The following is a 19,005-nucleotide window of genomic DNA, read 5'->3' on the forward strand; positions in this document are numbered from 1 at the left end:
TGGCCCTTGAAGTGTTTTGTAGATCCAAATTCAGACTTAATGTACATGTACATCAGATATTGTCACAAAACATACTTTTCCCCCTCCTTAAATTTTGAATGGAAACTCCGTTTTTACTAAAAAGAAAAGGAGTACTTGTGGCACCTTAGAGACTAACAAATTTATTAGAGCATAAGCTTTCGTGAGCTACAGCTCACTTCATTGGATGCATTTGGTGGAAAAAACAGAGGAGAGATTTATACACACACACACACACAGAACATGAAACAATGGGTTTATCATACACACTGTAAGGAGAGTAAAAAGAAAAGGAGTACTTGTGGCACCTTAGAGACTAACAAATTTATTAGAGCATAAGCTTTCGTGAGCTACAGCTCACTTCATCGGATATCACTTAAGATAAGCCATCACCAGCAGCAGGGGGGGGAAAAGGAGAAAAACCTTTCATGGTGACAAGCAAGGTAGGCTAATTCCAGCAGTTAACAAGAATATCAGAGGAACAGTGGGGGGTGGGGTAGGGGGGAGAAATACCATGGGGAAATAGTGTTACTTTGTGTAATGACTCATCCATTCCCAGTCTCTATTCAAGCCTAAGTTAATTGTATCCAGTTTGCAAATTAATTCCAATTCAACAGTCTCTCGTTGGAGTCTGTTTTTGAAGCTTTTTTGTTGAAGGATAGCCACTCTTAGGTCTGTAAATCGAGTGACCAGAGAGATTGAAGTGTTCTCCAACTGGTTTTTGAATGTTATAATTCTTGACGTCTGATTTGTGTCCATTCATTCTTTTACGTAGAGACTGTCCAGTTTGGCCAATGTACATGGCAGAGAGGCATTGCTGGCACATATCACATATCACCCTTGGTAGATGCGCAGGTGAACGTGTGTGTGTGATAGTGATAGTGTGACTGATGTGATTAGGCCCTGTGATGGTATCCCCTGAATAGATATGTGGACAGAGTTGGCAACGGGCTTTGTTGCAAGGATAGGTTCCTGGGTTAGTGGTTCTGTTGTGTGGTGTGTGGTTGCTGGTGAGTATTTGCTTCAGATTGGGGGGCTGTCTGTAAGCAAGGACTGGTCTGTCTCCCAAGATCTGTGAGAGTGATGGGTCGTCCTTCAGGATAGGTTGTACATCCTTGATGATGCATTGGAGAGGTTTTAGTTGGGGGCTGAAGGTGATGGCTAGTGGCGTTCTGTTATTCTTTTTGTTGGGCCTGTCCTGGAGTAGGTGACTTCTGGATGCTCTTCTGGCTCTGTCAATCTGTTTCTTCACTTCAGCAGGTGGGTATTGTAGTATTGTAAATCTCTCCTCTGTTTTTTCCACCAAATGCATCCAATGAAGTGAGCTGTAGCTCACGAAAGCTTATGCTCTAATAAATGTGTTAGTCTCTAAGGTGCCACATGTACTGCTTTTCTTTTTGCGAATACAGACTAACACGGCTGCTACTCTGAAACCTGTCCATTTTTACTGACGTCTAAACTGGAAATTGTCGTTTAATTCCTATAATACTGCATTTTCCAGTCTTCCTTCAGCAAAAAAATGGCCAGCTTAATTCTTCGACCCAAAACTGAAGAACAGCCTACAGCGTTTCTCAACCCTTTTAGGTTGGCGACCCCTTATTCATGTCAGATTTATGACCCCCTTATGTTTACAATTAAAAATATGAGAAAAACAGTAAGCCTGTGCGTGCATTTCAAGAAAATACTTGACCATAAAAGGTAAGGGTGTGCACGAAAAACAGATTTTTTGCTTTAGATTGTAACACAAATTTTCAATGGCTTGCACCCCCTTTGATTGCCTTTCATGACATCCTCTAGGGGTGGTAACCTGCTGGTTAAGAAACATTAGTCTACAGTATGCCAGAGTGAACCTTGAATCTGCCTGCCATCTCATGTAAAGGTTCCTTCCCCACTCTGAACTCTAGGGTACAGATGTGGGGACCTGCATCAAAGACCCCCTAAGCTTATTCTTACCAGCTTAGTTAAAAACTTCCTCAAGGTACAAACTTTGCCTTGTCCTTGAACTCTATGCTGCCACCACCAAGCGTATTAAACAAAGAACAGGAAAAGAGCCCACTTGGAGACATCTTCTCCTCCAAAATATCCCCCCCAAGCTCTACACCTCCTTTCCTGGGGAAGGCTTGATAAAAATCCTCACCAATTTGTTAGGTGAACACGGACCCAAACCCTTGGATCTTAAGAACAATGAAAAAGCAATCAGATTAACTATTCTGAAAACTGGAGTGCTTACTCCAAAGCAACGCAGTTTTGTTGACTATTTTTTTTTTAAACTCTTGATTTTGTCAGGAACCCCCAAATCAGACACCTTAATGGAAAGTATGCTTTAGTCAAATACAAGTTATTGGGCTCAATACAGGGGTAGAAACTTGATGAAATGTAATGACCTGTGATAGATTATCTAGTCTGACCTCCCTCCTAACAGTCCCTTCTGGTCTTAAAAGGTCTACAAGTATGAATTATTGGTATTACTATTCTAGTAGTATAGCTTGTGCATCACAAGACATGTAAACTGCTGATTTCCTTACAGTTTGGATAGGAGCAGTTTTCAGTGCTTCTGTAAGGACACAGTGCGAGAGTGGGCCAATCAACCGATATCTGAGAATCTCCATGGTCAAATCACTGAAAAACATAAAAATACAAAAAGTGAAACTAAGTGTTCATTCATGCAGTTTGTATGAATGGCACATCAGTCAATAGGATTTTAAATCAGAGATTCTAGCTAGTTTCAAGTTCTAAGGTTAATAATTTCCGGTACTACAAACGTACCTGATCACAATGCCAGTAGTTTGTGATGTCCAGCAGTATGACTGAAGTGGAACTCTGGTTCCATCGCCAATGATTTTTTCCACTGGCGCAGCTTTTTCTCCTTCATTGTCTTCCCTCTTCCTTTTCCTGCCAACATTCATAGCTACATCTGTTTGTTTTTCTTCTGGAAGCAGTGTGACAATTGGTTCAGGAGAACAGGTTTCTACAGGCTCTGAACACTGAAAGACTGCTTTTAGCTCAGTCAGTATGTCCTAAGGGGGGGAAAAAAAATTATATTGAGTTTGCATTTGCAAAATTAGCAATTTATTTGTAAGATACAAATCTAAGATACAATTTTAGAATTATGTTGTGAGGCTTTACCTTCCTATACAGGCTAGATTTACAAGAGGTACCTCACGGCCATCTTACACGTCCAAATCCCAGAATCAGGCCCCACTGGAATTCTTAAAGCCCCTGCTCAGCTGCCCTCAAACCCTGTAGGCACTTAAACCTCACTTGGTGCTGCCTACATTTTTTCAGTGAAAGTTCCCTGGGGACCTATGGTTCTGCCTCTGAGCATGTGCACTGCAGGCCACACCAGGTGGCCAGATACTTAAGCTTCATAGCAATACACAAACTGAGAGAAGGCAAGTGTTCTTCCACCTAACTTGCCTGCGGGGCCTGATCTGGAAGTATGTTCACACCTTGCCTACTGGATCAGGCTGCTGTAGAGAAGCATATATAAAACGCTGGGTTGGGGCAAGAAAGACGACAACCTCCAACATAATGTTCAGCCCAGTGGTTAGGGTACCGATGTGGGAGACCTCTGGTTCAAGTCTCCTCTCCACCAGAGGGGGAAAAAGGGGATATGAACTGGGATCGGCCACCACTAAGGTGAGCACCTTAGCCACTGGGCTGTGAGATAGGAAGTCCCACATCAGACTGTCTCTCTTGTTGAAGCTGTTCCAGTCTGGATAAATAAATGAACTGCTCTTTTTTCCCCCCTCCTCAGTAAGCACGAGAACGACTCGATAGTCTGGGGACTAGAACACTCCTTTGAGAGGTGAAAGATCCAGGATCCAGTCCCTTTGCTCCAATGACTTTTTGGACAAAGAATGTGCACTAATTATAGAATTTTAAGTTATGCAGTTAAATACCAGACCACAAAAAAATAAAACCTACAATAAAGATGTTCCAAGCTCAACTTGTTATAGAGGCAGGGAAAAACTACCACCACTTCAAGCATACAATTAACCACTGCATTACGAGATGATGCAACAAGCCAGAGGGAATAGAGAAAATAATTCTAGTAAGAACTTAGTTTTTGTGCAAGATCAGCAACATTTATAATTCATAATAGGATAGTAATTATAGTAATAGGGTAGTAGGACCTGAGGCAAATGCTTAATTGATAAAGTCAATTTAATTAAAGTTGTTTTTAAAACCCCACACTTCAAACAAACAAAAAAACCGAATTTGGTTAGTTTTTATGGCTTTTGTTCAACAGCAAACACATCTATATGGTTAATGTATTATACTTCCCTAAAGTACTATACAATATGAAAATTGAGATTAGAATGTAAATTAAGTTAGTCAAACCAAGGAGTTAAAATACAAATTAATTGATTAACTAAAAAGAAAACAATTTGAGATCAACAATTGGTAAAATCATTGCATGAGCACAAGAAAAAAAAAAAGTATTTGTGGCACCTTAGAGACTAACAAATTTATTTGAGCATAAGCTTTCATGAGCTCACGAAAGCTTATGCTCAAATAAATTTGTTAGTCTCTAAGGTGCCACAAATACTCTTTTCTTTTTGCGAATACAGACTAACACAGCTGCTACTCTGAAACCTGCATGAGCACAGTCAGCAATCAAATCACAAGTTAACATAACACCATTGATTGGACTGACTTAGCAGTTTACATTTTCCTTTCTGGAAACAATGGGGTTAAGTTTAGAATATTTATGAACCCAAGATACCACAGATCATTAGAGGTTAAGATTTGCATTGAACCTATACTATGGGCTCACACACACACACACACACACACACACTATGGCTCATACACCTCCCTCCCCCCCCCACCCACTACAAATGCTAGGACAAGTCTTTCCTGGCATGTGTCTCGGAACAGATATTCAAATATCCTGTTGAGGAAATAAAGAATAAAGTTACTTAGAAAAAGGACCTGCTGTCTGGAGCTTTAAAGTCAGTCAGGAACTGCAGTTTGGGGAACCAGATGTCTTCTAGCTCAGGTACCATATTGCTAATGGGCTTTTTCCTCCAGTCAACTGGCTGGTCTGCGATGTTTGCCTACTTCCCTTGGGAGGGAAACTAGAAGTATCAGTCATCTGGTTTTTGTCATGGTGATCTCGGAAGGAACACATTCCTTCCGCATTTACCTGTTCTTTTACGGGTGAAATGCAGGCTTATCCACAGGACCTCCCCAGCAATGTTCTGATTTGAATCAGGGTAACACAAAAATTTCCCACCCCAACTGCATTGTCCAATCCTGGTCAAGTGAGGTCAATCTGACCTTTGATCCATTCTTGCAGCCCTTCTGCCATGGGTATTAGTTCTTTGTCACAGCCACAAGTTCAGATGCTCTCTCAACAGGAAATTACTACACTACCAAAACGATCCTGACTCCCTTTACTTGAGTCAAGAGCTAGGGCTCCCAAATGGCTTCTTGGCCATTTCCCTGTTCATGACTTATGATCCATTGTTTTTTTGACTTAGAAAAATTGTTCCCTACCTATTCACACATCTCATGCTTACACTTTCTCAAAGCCCGAGACCTCATGACCACAGAAAGAAAGTATAGAACTGTCATCCTGTCTGGGGAAACTGTGTGAAAGTTTATTTCACTATCAAAGCTCAAAGCCCAAGCTGCTTCAAAAGCTACTTATTAAATCCCATTAATGTAAATTTCTAAAAATCATAGCAAATGAACATTTATACGTAATGTCTACATTACTAGAGGCCTCTGTGTCTGACAGGATGCAAGAAGAAACTGGAAATTGTTTTACTTTTTTTGTATGCCCATGTACCACACTCAGCTTTCCCAAATCCATCAGAAAATTATTGCATTTCAGATTTCCTGAAGAGAAAGTTTGAGATATAAAAAGCCTAAAGTTCAACTATGAAGAAAAAATTATATATCAGATATACCTGCTTAAGGGATGGATGTGTCCAGATCCACAGCTGTCTAGTTTCAGAAGCAATACCAGACCCATCCTTGGGTTTCCAAATGAAAGTAATAGGACCAAGCACATCCTCAGGGTAGCGATCTGCACGGTAAAGGATCAGAGAGCCCTGGAGCCTTCCAGACAGACAAGGCACAGCTGCAAAAGTTGGTCCTGGGGGGAAAAAGAAAAAAAAATACACATAAAGAGATACAGAAACATCTTCTGTTTCAGAACCTTTCTACAAAATGGACCATCAGTAAGAAGCTGTAACCCAGAAGACCTGATCCTGGTGTAAAAAGACATTAAAACTCCCCCAACACTTGAGATTCTAAAAAGACTCTTGTAAGCTACCCCAGCTCTAGTACCCACTACTTTCCTCCAATCATCTCCACAGAAAGATTTTTCAAGTACTTAATACAACCAGAGCTCTGTAGTAGTTTTGTTATAAGTATTCAGTTTATTCAGATTGTACTGTATTTTTATTGTACTGCATTTTTCTGCACCATGAGTCCAATTTTAGTCTCTATTTTGAAGCCTAGTTTCATTTTAAAATATTTATGGACGTTTTACCTGTATCTATACTACACATCCGAGCAAGCACCTTCAGAAGCTCTCTCTCTTTTCCATTCAGCTCCAGGCAACAGTAATAGGATAAATCCTGAAACAGAAGATACTGAAGTTGGAATAAGTTTAAAAACAAACTCTGATAAGGAGATGCTAAATAGATAACTTTCCAAGACTGATCAGACACGAGAGCTTAGATAACTTAATATTAAAGTCAAAGACACATACTAATTTGAATTTTGCTTACTCTGTATTGTTTATTTAAAAGTAAAGGTTTGACCTCCTTTGCTAATTGCCAGTTTTGATTCGGCAAGCATTTCTTATGCAAGGCACAGATTGTTGGTCTGAGGTTAGACAGAGGAAACAAATTTGGTGACAAGGTTTGCCATTGAGAACACCCTGTTTGAGATGCTGTCCTGGGGATTAGAGTTTCCTAGCTTTTATGGTGACATACAGGGAAAAGTATTTGAATACAAAACCTTTCAAGTATAAAGAAAAGGAGTACTTGTGGCACCTTAGAGACTAACAAATTTATTTGAGCATAAGCTTTTGTGAGCTACAGCTCACTTCATCAGATGCATTCAGTGGAAAATACAAGGGGGAGATTTTATATACATAGAACATGAAACAATGGGTGTTACCATACACACTATAGAGAGAGTGATCAGGCAAGGTGAGCTATTACCAGCAGGAGAGGAAAAAACAACCCAACCTTTTGTAGTGATAATCAAGGTGGGCCATTTCCAGAAGTTGACAAGAACATGTGAGGAACAGTAAGGGAATGGGGGGAAATAAACATGGGGAAATAGTTTTACTTTGTGTAATGACACATCAACTCCCAGTTTTTATTCAAGCCTAATTTAATGGTGTCCAGTTTGCAAATTAATTCCAATTCAGCAGTCTCGCTGGAGTCTGTTTTAATTTTTTTGTTGAAAAATTGCCACTTTTAGGTCTATAAAAATCGAGTGACCAGAGATTGAAGTGTTCTCCAACTGGTTTTTGAATGTTATAATTCTTGGCCTCTGATTTGTGTCCATTTATTCTTTTACATAGACACTTGTTCAGTTTGGCCAACATACATGGCAGAGGGGCATTGCTGGCACATATCACATTGGTAGATGTGCAGGTGAACGAGCCTCAGTGTGGCTGATTAGGCCCTATGATGGTGTCCCCTGAATAGATGTGGGCACACTTGGCAACAGGCTTTGTTCCAACCATAGGTTCCTGGATTAGTGTTTTTGTTGTGTGGTTGCTGATATTTGCTTCAAGGTGTGTGTGTGGGGGGGGGGGGGTTGTCTGTAAGCAAGGACTGGCCTGTCTCCCAAGATCTGCGAGAGTGATGGGTCGTCCTTCAGGATAGGTTGTAGATCCTTGATGATGCATTGGAGAGGTTTTAGTTGGGGGCTGAAGGTGATGGCTAGTGGCGTTCTGTTGTTTTCTTTGTTGGGCCTGTCCTGTAGTAGGTGACTTCTGGGTACTCTTCTGGCTCTGTCAATCTGTTTCTTCACTTCAGCAGGTGGGTATTGTAGTTGTAGGAATGCATGATAGAGATCTTGTAGGTGTTTGTCTCTGTCTGAGGGGTTGGAGCAAATGCGGTTGTATCGTAGAGCTTGGCTGTAGACAATGGATTATGGTGTGGTCTAGATGAAAACTGGAGGCACGTAGAAAGGAATAGCGGTCAGTAGGTTTCCAGTATAGGGTGGTGTTTATGTGACCATCACTTATTAGCACCGTAGTGTCCAGGAAGTGGATCTCTTGTGCGAACTGGTCCAGGCTGAGGTTGATAGTAGGATGGAAATTGTTGAAATCATGGCGGCATTCCTCAAGGGCTTCTTTTCCATGGGTCCAGAGGACAAAGATGTCATCAATGTAGCACAAGTAGAGTAGGGGCATGAGAGCTGAGGAAGCGTTGTTCTAAGTCAGCCATAAAAATGTTGGCATGCTGTGGGGCCATGCGGGTACCCATAGCAGTGCCGCTGATTTGAAGGTATACATTGTCACCAAATGTGACGTAGTTATGGGTGAGGACAAAATCACAAAGTTCAGCCACCAGGTTTGCCGTGATATTATCGGGGATACTGTTCCCGACGGCTTGTGGTCCATCTTTGTGTGGAATGTTGGTGTAGAGGGCTTCTACATCCATAGTGGCTAGGATGGTGTTTTTAGGAAGATCACCGATGGATTGTAGTTTCCTCAGGAAGTCAGTGGTGTCTCGAAGATAGCCAAGAGTGCTGGTAGATAGGGCCTGAGGAGGGAGTCTACATAGCCAGACAATCCTGCTCTCAGGGTGCCAATGCCTGAGATGATGGGGCATCCAGGATTTCCAAGTTTATGGATCTTGGGTAGCAGATAGAATACCCCAGGTCGGGGTTCTAGGGGTGTGTGTGCAGATTTGTTCTTGTGCTTTTTTAAGGAGTTTCTTGAGCAGATGGTGTAGTTTCTTTTGGTAACCCTCAGTGGGATCAGAGGGTAATGGCTTGTAGAATGTGGAGTTAGAGAGTCGCCTAGCAGCCTCTTGTTCATATTCCGACCTATTCATGACGACAACAGCATCTCCTTTGTCAGCCTTTTTGATTATGATGTCAGAGTTGTTTCTGAGGCTGTGGATGGCATTGTGTTCTGCATAGCTGAGGTTATGGGTCAAGTGATGCTGCTTTTCCACAATTTCAGCCCATGCATGTCAGCGGAAGCACTCTATGTAGAAGTCCAGTCTGTTTCAACCTTCAGGAGGAGTCCACCCAGAATTCTTTTTTGTAGTGTTGGTAGGAAGGTCTCTGTGGGTTAGTATGTTATTCAGAGGCGTGTTGAAAATATTCCTTGAGTCGGAGATATCGAAAATAGGATTCTAGGTCTAGAACTGTATCATGTTCGTGGGGGTAGACGGACAGAAGGAGAGGCCCCGAGATAGCCCAGCAGAAGAATCTGTCGTAAGAGTATAGCTGGATAGATTAGCAATATTGCTGGGTGGGTTAAGGGAACCACTGTTGTGGCCCCTTGTGGCATATAGTAGTTTAGATACTACAAAGTTGGCAACAAAGCCCGTTGCCAACTGTGTCGAAATATCTATTCACGAGACATCATCATAGGGCCTAATCACATCAGCCATATTATCAGAGGCTCGTTCACCTGCACATCTACCAACGTGATGTATGCCATCATGTGCCAGCAATGCCCCTCTGCCATGTACATTGGTCAAACTGGACAGTCTCTACGTAAAAGAATAAATGGACACAAATCAGACGTCAAGAATTATAACATTTAAAACCAGTAGGAGAACACTTCAATCTCTCTGGTCACTCTATTACAGACCCAAAAGTGGCAATTCAACAAAAAATTTCAAAAAAAAAAAAAAACCCAGACTCCAACGAGAGACTACTGAATTGGAATTAATTTGCAAATTGGACACCATTAAATTCGGCTTGAATAAAGACTGGGAATGGATGCGTCATTACATAAAGTAAAACAATTTCCCCATGTTTATTCCCCCCTCCCCCTATTGTTCTTCACATGTTCTTGTGAACTGCTGGAAATGACCCACCTTGATCATCACTACAAAAGGTTTTTTTCCCCCGCTCTCCTGCTAGTAATAGCTCACCTTACTTGATCACTCTCAAAAAGAAAAGGAGTACCGGTGGCACCTTAGAGACTAACAAATTTATTAGAGCATAAGCTTTCGTGAGCTACAGCTCACTTCATCGGATGCATTTGGTGGAAAAAACAGAGGAGAGATTTATATACACACACACAGAGAACATGAAACAATGGGTTTATCATACACACTGTAAGGAGAGTGATCACTTAAGATAAGCCATCACCAGCAGCAGGGGGGGGAAAAAGGAGGAAAACCTTTCATGGTGACAAGCAAGGTAGGCTAATTCCAGCAGTTAACAAGAATATCAGAGGAACAGTGGGGGGCGGGAGGGAGAAATACCATGGGGAAATAGTTTTACTTTGTGTAATGACTCATCCATTCCCAGTCTCTATTCAAGCCTAAGTTAATTGTAGCCTAAGTTAATTGTATCCAGTTTGCAAATTAATTCCAATTCAGCAGTCTCTCGTTGGAGTCTGGTTTTGAAGCTTTTTTGTTGAAGGATAGCCACTCTTAGGTCTGTAAATCGAGTGACCAGAGAGATTGAAGTGTTCTCCAACTGGTTTTTGAATGTTATAATTCTTGACGTCTGATTTGTGTCCATTCATTCTTTTACGTAGAGACTGTCCAGTTTGGCCAATGTACATGGCAGAGGGGCATTGCTGGCACATGATGGCATATATCACATTGGTAGATGCGCAGGTGAACGAGCCTCTGATAGTGTGGCTGATGTGATTAGGCCCTATGATGGTATCCCCTGAATAGATATGTGGACAGAGTTGGCAACGGGCTTTGTTGCAAGGATAGGTTCCTGGGTTAGTGGTTCTGTTGTGTGGTGTGTGGTTGCTGGTGAGTATTTGCTTCAGGTTGGGGGGCTGTCTGTAAGCAAGGACTGGCCTGTCTCCCAAGATCTGTGAGAGTGATGGCTCGTCCTTCAGGATAGGTTGTAGATCCTTGATGATGCGTTGGAGAGGTTTTAGTTGGGGGCTGAAGGTGATGGCTAGTGGCGTTCTGTTGTTTCTTTGTTGGGCCTGTCCTGTAGTAGGTGACTTCTGGGTACTCTTCTGGCTCTGTCAATCTGTTTCTTCACTTCAGCAGGTGGGTATTGTAGTTGTAGGAATGCATGATAGAGATCTTGTAGGTGTTTGTCTCTGTCTGAGGGGTTGGAGCAAATGCGGTTATATCATAGCGCTTGGCTGTAGACAATGGATCGAGTGGTATGATCTGGATGAAAGCTAGAGGCATGTAGGTAGGAATAGCGGTCAGTAGGTTTCCGATATAGGGTGGTGGTTATGTGACCATCGCTTATTAGCACCGTAGTGTCCAGGAAGTGGATCTCTTGTGTGGACTGGTCCAGGCTGAGGTTGATGGTGGGATGGAAATTGTTGAAATCATGGTGGAATTCCTCAAGAGCTTCTTTCCATGGGTCCAGATGATGAAGATGTCATCAATGTAGCGCAAGTAGAGTAGGGGCATTAGGGGACGAGAGCTGAGGAAGCGTTGTTCTAAGTCAGCCATAAAAATGTTGGCATACTGTGGGGCCATGCGGGTACCCATCGCAGTGCCGCTGATTTGAAGGTATACATTGTCACCAAATGTGAAATAGTTATGGGTCAAGACAGCCCCCCAATCTGAAGCAAATACTCACCAGCAACCACACACCACACAACAGAACCACTAACCCAGGAACCTATCCTTGCAACAAAGCCCGTTGCCAACTCTGTCCACATATCTATTCAGGGGATACCATCATAGGGCCTAATCACATCAGCCACACTATCAGAGGCTCCTTCACCTGCGCATCTACCAATGTGATATATGCCATCATGTGCCAGCAATGCCCCTCTGCCATGTACATTGGCCAAACTGGACAGTCTCTACGTAAAAGAATGAATGGACACAAATCAGACGTCAAGAATTATAACATTCAAAAACCAGTTGGAGAACACTTCAATCTCTCTGGTCACTCGATCACAGACCTAAGAGTGGCTATCCTTCAACAAAAAAGCTTCAAAAACAGATTCCAATGAGAGACTGCTGAATTGGAATTAATTTGCAAACTGGATACAATTAACTTAGGCTTGAATAGAGACTGGGAATGGATGAGTCATTACACAAAGTAAAACTATTTCCCCATGGTATTTCTCCCTCCCTCCCACCCCACCCCCCACTGTTCCTCTGATATTCTTGTTAACTGCTGGAATTAGCCTACCTTGCTTGTCACCATGAAAGGTTTTCCTCCTTCCCCCCCTGCTGCAGGTGATGGCTTATCTTAAGTGATCACTCTCCTTACAGTGTGTATGATAAACCCATTGTTTCATGTTCTCTCTCTCTCTCTGTGTGTGTGTGTGTGTGTGTGTGTGTGTGTGTGTGTGTGTGTGTGTGTGTGTGTGTGTGTGTGTGTGTGTGTGTGTGTGTGTGTGTGTGTGTGTGTGTGTGTGTGTGTGTGTGTGTGTATAAATCTCTCCTCTGTTTTTTCCACCAAATGCATCCGATGAAGTGAGCTGTAGCTCACGAAAGCTTATGCTCTAATAAATTTGTTAGTCTCTAAGGTGCCACCGGTACTCCTTTTCTTTTTGCGAATACAGACTAACACGGCTGCTACTCTGAAACCTTTGATCACTCGTTATAGTGTGTATGGTAACACCCATTGTTTCATGTTCTGTGTATATAAAATCTCCCCCCTGTATTTTCCACTGCATGCATCCAATGAAGTGAGCTGTAGCTCAAGAAAGCTTATGCTCAAATAAATTTGTTAGTCTCGAAGCTGCCACAAGTACTCCTTTTCTTTTTGCGGATACAGATTAACACAGCTGCTACTCTGAAACTTTTCAAGTATAGTTAAACATTCCCTGCAAAGGTTTGTTTGCCTCAATCTCTTTCCACCCAATCATTCTCCACCTCAGACATTTCGTAACATCAAAAGTTAATAGCTAGTAAATCATTATACATGCTTCCCTGCAAGAGTGCTCTAATGAAACATCTATTATAATTTAAAGGTAAACTGCTTAATCAGCTTGGCAAGGTAAGTGAAACTGTAGCAATCATGATACCTGAAGAAGGCAGTTTTTTGTCATGGCTCGGTAGCAAGCCCTATAGCTCTTAGTTGTGGGTCTGTCTCCTAAGCAGTATCCCCATTTCTTCACCATATGAAATCTCTTTGCATGCCAAATATGTGTTTCCAACCAAATATTCTTCTTCTGCCTGCGATTAAACTCCACCACCAAGTTTACATGACGCCTTCGAGCTTTTCGGCACTTGTTCTTTGAATGCTCTTTTTTCTGATGCACAGCTTTCTCTGCCTGTGTTTTCAGAATGGAGGATATTTTCAGTGGCAAGCTTGAAAGCACAAGTAAGTTTCTATAGAAGAGAATGGCTGTTCTAGATTAGAAGACACTGAACATTGCTAAAACATTTATAGCTTAAACATATGGTATAATTGATTGTTCATAATTAAGTTTTTTTTTTAATTTTGGGGAGAGAAATCTCAATTTACACACTTACAAAAAACCCAAAGCCTGCTCTCTTCACCTAAGAACACTGAGGTTAAAATTTTACAATTTTATTAGCAAAAAGTAAGTTTGATTGCCTATTGTCCAAATTTCTGCACAAAAATCAAAATATGCTACATATTGATAATATAAAGGCTAGAAAGACAGAGGGTGTTGAGAATCAGTCCTCAAGTGCACCAGCAGAGTTGAATAGAGAGAGTCCTGCACTATTCATGACTGCTGCCAGTGTTTATTACAGCTCACTCTCAGGAAAACCTGCCGACAGGTGAATTTTAGCCTTTGCAAGTAGACACGGGTCTCTTCAGACAAGTGGGCTGACAACTGTTAGCACCCATAATTAATTTTACTGTATATCAGACTATATGGGATGTCAGAGGTAGATTTAAGGATACTGAGTGCCCTCGTCCTTTTCCTAAAGATTTATGAATAGTAGTATACCATTAAGTCATTATCTTTAAGGATAAACTGAAGAGAACCTGAATTGCCAGAGGGGTATCACTGAAGTTTGATACCCAAGTCACTTCATTTGATTAAAAAGACATGGAACTGAGTTTTTTCCTTTTTGACTCCAGGAGGAGTAAGTCTTAAAGTTTAAGACTCCTAATATATAGGTTAAAGGCATAAGTCACATTAGAGGACACTAAAGGCCACACCATACAGAATAATAAATTAGTATAAACATTTGTATTTTGGGAAAAAATTACTTGAAATTATATTCAGAATCTTTGCAGTGATGAGATCTTTTGATTTCAGAACCAGTCATTTTATCAAATACAGATTTGTTTAAAGAAATAATCGATTGCTGTAAAGCAATGGCTGAGGGCCACCATGAATAAGTATTTCACTGCCGTTTAGTCAGTCACCCTTAAAAATACTTAGAATACACATTAGGAATGCTAGGCTCAGCAATAGAAGTAACAACAAATTTGAGGAACCATGCACACACTAAAAGCAGGAAGGGAAAACAGACATAAAACATACTTCAAGAATAACCGAATGATGCAGTTTAGAGACCAGTCATATTTAGATACTAAATGCTATAAGTGAATTGTACCTCTTTTCTGGCAATCTCACGGAGCCGTCTAGGTAGGCGTTTAATATTGTGGCTCATGGCTCGTCTTCGCATGTGCCTAGGCAGAGTCTGAAAGACTAATGAATTGGAAGACTTCTGTGTAACTGCCTTCAACATAGCACTGATTTCAGCAGCACGGGCTTGAGCAAAGGTAGATGCTGAAATGAAAACATGCAGAGGTGATATAATGGAAACAGAATTAAATGAGAGACTCACCTTTTGCTTACTTTATTTTATAATACAAGCCAATACAAAAGTTTTGCAGCAATAAAATTTGCAATTTTAAAATTGTGTAACTATGGAATTCTAGTATATTGCTGCTATAACTCCCTAATGACTCTTACAATATTAACTTTTGTTTTGTTTAGTAAACTACTCAAATAGTTGTATCCTATTACTGAAATAATTTAAGTTTAGGTATTTTGATGTTCTCAGCAGAAACCAAACAGTCATGCAGCACATGATTCTAAAAACCTTGCTGAATATTTTCCTTAGATCACATTTAATTTAACTGAAAATAGAATTTATATAAATTTGTTTTGAGTGTTCAGAGGCGGAAAAAAAAAACAAACAAAAACCTATCGGTGGAGATAGCATAATTGCTTCCCTTTTGGCTATTACAGAATGTTTACAAATACACTGACAACAATCATGCCTGAATAACTGATAGAACTGATTTTAAAGTTTACCAATTGATACAGTATTGCCAAATCATGTAAATTAGTACATTTTATTTGCCCCTTTGCTTCCACATACGAGGGCTTTTCTCCAACTAAAATAGCATTTATGTGAACATAAGAATGGCCATACTGGGTCAGACCAAAAGTCCATCTAGCCCAGTATCCTGTCTTCTGACAGTGGCCAATGCCAGGTGCCCCAGAAGGAATGAACAGAGCAGGTAATCATCTTCCTTTCCCACGTACCCCACCTCTGCAGAGCAGGGGAGGGGAGACAGGGCTCAGGACAGAGCAGGAGAGCTTTCAGTGAGTGCCTTAAAGAAACCGCACACGGCATCTCTCGGAAACTTCCCCAGCAGCCAGCACACCCTGTCTCTGTGTCATGCGCACAGACAGTCTTTCACACTCACCTCCCAACACATACTTGTATTATTATTGTTACTTCTTGGTACTTCCCGCAATTCATGTATATTCTCTGTAATATTATTCTTTCAAAGTGTGTTATTTTTAGTTTTTTGACTGGTCTATGCATTTCATCGTTTTTATTTCTCTCTTACTACTCAGATAATTAAATTGAAGTGTGAGTTCTAAAATATCTAACCTGTTTTGGCTGGAGTAATTATCCCTATGGTAACTTTTTAAAAACATTCTATCTAGGTTTTTTGTTTCTACTGGTGGTACACATCCACGTGTACCTCAGTGCGCATAACAAAAGTTATTCCGCACATGGATGGAGGAAATTAGAGGGAACATTGCATGATCCCTGCCAATCCTGGCTAATAGCCATTGATGGCCTATCCTCCATGAATTTATCTAGTTCTTTTTTGAACCCTGTTATAGTCTTGGCCTTCACAACATCTTTTGGCAAAGAGTTCCACAGGTTGACACTGCATGAAGAAATATTTATTTGGTTTTAAACCTGCTGCCTCTTAGTTTTTGTGTTATGAGAAGGAGTATATAACACTTCCTTATTTACTTGCTCCACATCAGTCAATTTTATAGAGCTCTATCATACCACCTCTTGGGCCTCTCTTTTCCAAACTGAGAAGTCCCAATCTTATTAATCTCTCCTCATATGGAAGCTATTCCATACCCCTAATCATTTTTGTTGCCATTTTCTGAACCTTTTCCAATATATCTTTGAGACAAGGCAACCACATTTGCATGCAGTATTCACAATGTGGGCATAAGACCACCTGGAAACATCCTCGGTCCAAACACTGGCACTCACTTGATTATGTTATAATCAGAGCCCGAGATTACGACGACATCTGTATAACACAAGCTATGAGAGGTACAGATCACTGTTGGACAGACCTAGGATTAGTAAGATCAATGGTGTGCCTTATGTGTAGCTACATGTCACAGTGAAAAATAGGCTATATGTGTAGCTACACGTGTCAGTAAAAGGCTCCCGCTACTGGGGCCTTTCTCTGCTGCTGTGGGGAAAGATTACAGCAACAGGGAGGAAGCAAGACACTACCCTGCTAAAAAGAGCAGCATAGATGGGAAAGGTGCTGCTTGGATAAGTAGGGTATGCACCCACAGGGTTCAAGCATGTTCTTACTCTACGTGCCTAAGCAGTGCCTCGCAATCTACACTGGTTTATATCAGCACTAGAGGCTGTGACGTGTAGTGTATGTCCTCTACATACTGCCAAAAGTGTGCAGTGCAGACATATCTTAAAAATGTAGGTCCATTGACAACATTCATTTTTCTAACCTACAAAAATCCAGAATATGTATGTCTTTGTGACCAAGTACGTTTAAATCCACAATACAAAAAAAAAAAAAAAAAAAAAAAAAGTGTGGCTTAACAAATGTTTAGTGTTGGTTTCAATCCAGAAGAGTATTTCTACTGAGGGGGAACATACCTGATAAAACAGAAGTCCACAAGTGCATATCAAATAAGGTTTCAGTTCTTCCAGATTTTACTATCATTTAAAAACAAAAAACCATGGACCTGAACTATCAGTCCATGGTAACTTCTAGCAAAAATTTCTATGGACACTTACCTGTTACGTATTTAGGCATTTCTTGAGAAACATTTTGGCATCCTCCTCTCCAACCTCCTCTTCCTCTACCTCTCTCACCTCTATTTTGCCCCTTAGAAAAATATTGTTCTTTCCTGTACGAAGGTCCAGGAGACTGATGTTGAGGTCTCTGCTGCTGATACTCCTGTGAACTATCAGGATGGAGATCTGCTAGCATGTTGAAAAAAAGAAACAGAGGAAGTGAAAATGCTATTAGACTAGCCTGAATAAACGAGCAAATAAAGTTTTCCTAGCATGTGACTAGATTTTTGTATTGCTTTAAATATGAAGTTAGCTACCCTATCAGTCTCTATTTTAAAGAAGTCAACAAATGGCTTAAGAGTATTCCGTATTTTTTATATTTATATATATTTGAACCACCTTATGAAAACGCAGTGTATGAACGAAGGTAAAGGGCTGCATTATTTTAACCCTGAAGGGAGAAGTAAAAAGCCTTGCTCTGTTCAACAGCAAGCCCCCAGCAGATTAAGAAGCTCTTTTTACAGGATAAAAATGGAGCCCAGTCCACTCTTTGGCCTCAGTACCACATTAGATATGCCAGCATGGAACCTTCTGCCCAGTCCCATTGACTAGAATAGGATTGTGCAGAGGTCCGTGGTGATGGCTCCCAATGCAAGATCCAGGCACCTCACTGGATGAACTGGTGTTTCATACACGGGATTTTAGAAAAAAACAAACAAATAGTATTTTTCCCTGAAACTCATGATTGTGTGCTATGTAAATTATCTGGGTTTCCTCACCTACGCTACGGAGATACATAACGGTACTTTTCTAGGTTCTTTTGTATACCTTAAATATATTGTTACACCTGTGTTTCTGTTAAAAGTACTTTGTTTCACATATATAATCTTTTGAGAGGTATTAATTTCGTGCAACAAGTTAAAACACGTTTTCCACGCTGGAGATCCAAGCCAAGATTTTTCAGTAATGGGTGTCTAAAATTAGGATCCTAAGGACACAGGTGCACAAATACGTGGCCTGATTTTTTAAGTGAGTTGAACAAACAGTAGTATCCACTGAATGTTTCAATATGCCTTTAACAAGGCCTGAGGAGACTAAATTTAGATTTTTTTAAAAATCTTGGCTATGGTTGTAGGTCTCAACTGGCTAAGAGTTGAGTGCTTTCAGCATAACCCTCGGTGATCATTTACATTACTTACATCACAAACATTCCTCTTACAATTAGCTGTCTCCAAAGAGACCTAGCAATGAAGCAGCAAGAAATCAAGAATGAGGAACATTAAGATGACACCAACAACTTAAAACCTAGTCAGTTTCTAAAAAAAATTAGAAGTTGCTTCAGGTACTACTCCTAGCCATAAGTCCCTCTTCTAAGTTTTGTGGTTTTACAATCACAGTTCCCTTTTTTTTTTTTTTTTTTTTTTTGGGCGCAGTGTTTCTCTCTTCTCTGTGAAAGGCCTATTCGAACAGGGACATGTGAAATCAACAAAGCCAACTACACAAAACAAAATGAAAAATTGAAAAGTCATTTTTCTATTCAGATCCAGTTTCTGTAAGTTTGTGTGATCTCTTTGAGAAGCAGTAGGTTTAAAAAAATAAGAAATGAGTTCTGATTATTTTT

At 40.7% G+C, this 19,005-nt stretch overlaps 1 protein-coding gene across 8 annotated transcripts in view; it reads right to left on the reverse strand.

The window, feature by feature from the left end:
* POP1 (POP1 homolog, ribonuclease P/MRP subunit) overlaps nt 1–19,005 on the reverse strand; it is a 48,216-nt gene that overhangs the window by 27,296 nt on the left and 1,915 nt on the right. For 4 of the 8 annotated variants that reach the window (XM_038390198.2, XM_038390193.2, XM_038390191.2 and 1 more), the window contains exons 3-9: nt 17,385–17,570; nt 14,676–14,851; nt 13,163–13,411; nt 6,527–6,614; nt 5,940–6,127; nt 2,785–3,035; nt 2,544–2,637 (exon numbers count right to left, since the gene is read on the reverse strand). In XM_038390198.2, the coding sequence (XP_038246126.1) occupies nt 2,544–2,637; nt 2,785–3,035; nt 5,940–6,127; nt 6,527–6,614; nt 13,163–13,411; nt 14,676–14,851; nt 17,385–17,570 (1,232 nt within the window). Of the gene's footprint in view, nt 1–2,543; nt 2,638–2,784; nt 3,036–5,939; nt 6,128–6,526; nt 6,615–13,162; nt 13,412–14,675; nt 14,852–17,384; nt 17,574–19,005 lie in introns of all 8 variants that reach the window. The other 4 variants (XM_038390197.2, XM_038390192.2, XM_038390190.2 and 1 more) reach the window with 1 other exon arrangement.

Source organism: Dermochelys coriacea, chromosome 2, assembly GCF_009764565.3.
Source record: "Dermochelys coriacea isolate rDerCor1 chromosome 2, rDerCor1.pri.v4, whole genome shotgun sequence".
Lineage (NCBI taxonomy): Eukaryota > Metazoa > Chordata > Testudines > Dermochelyidae > Dermochelys > Dermochelys coriacea.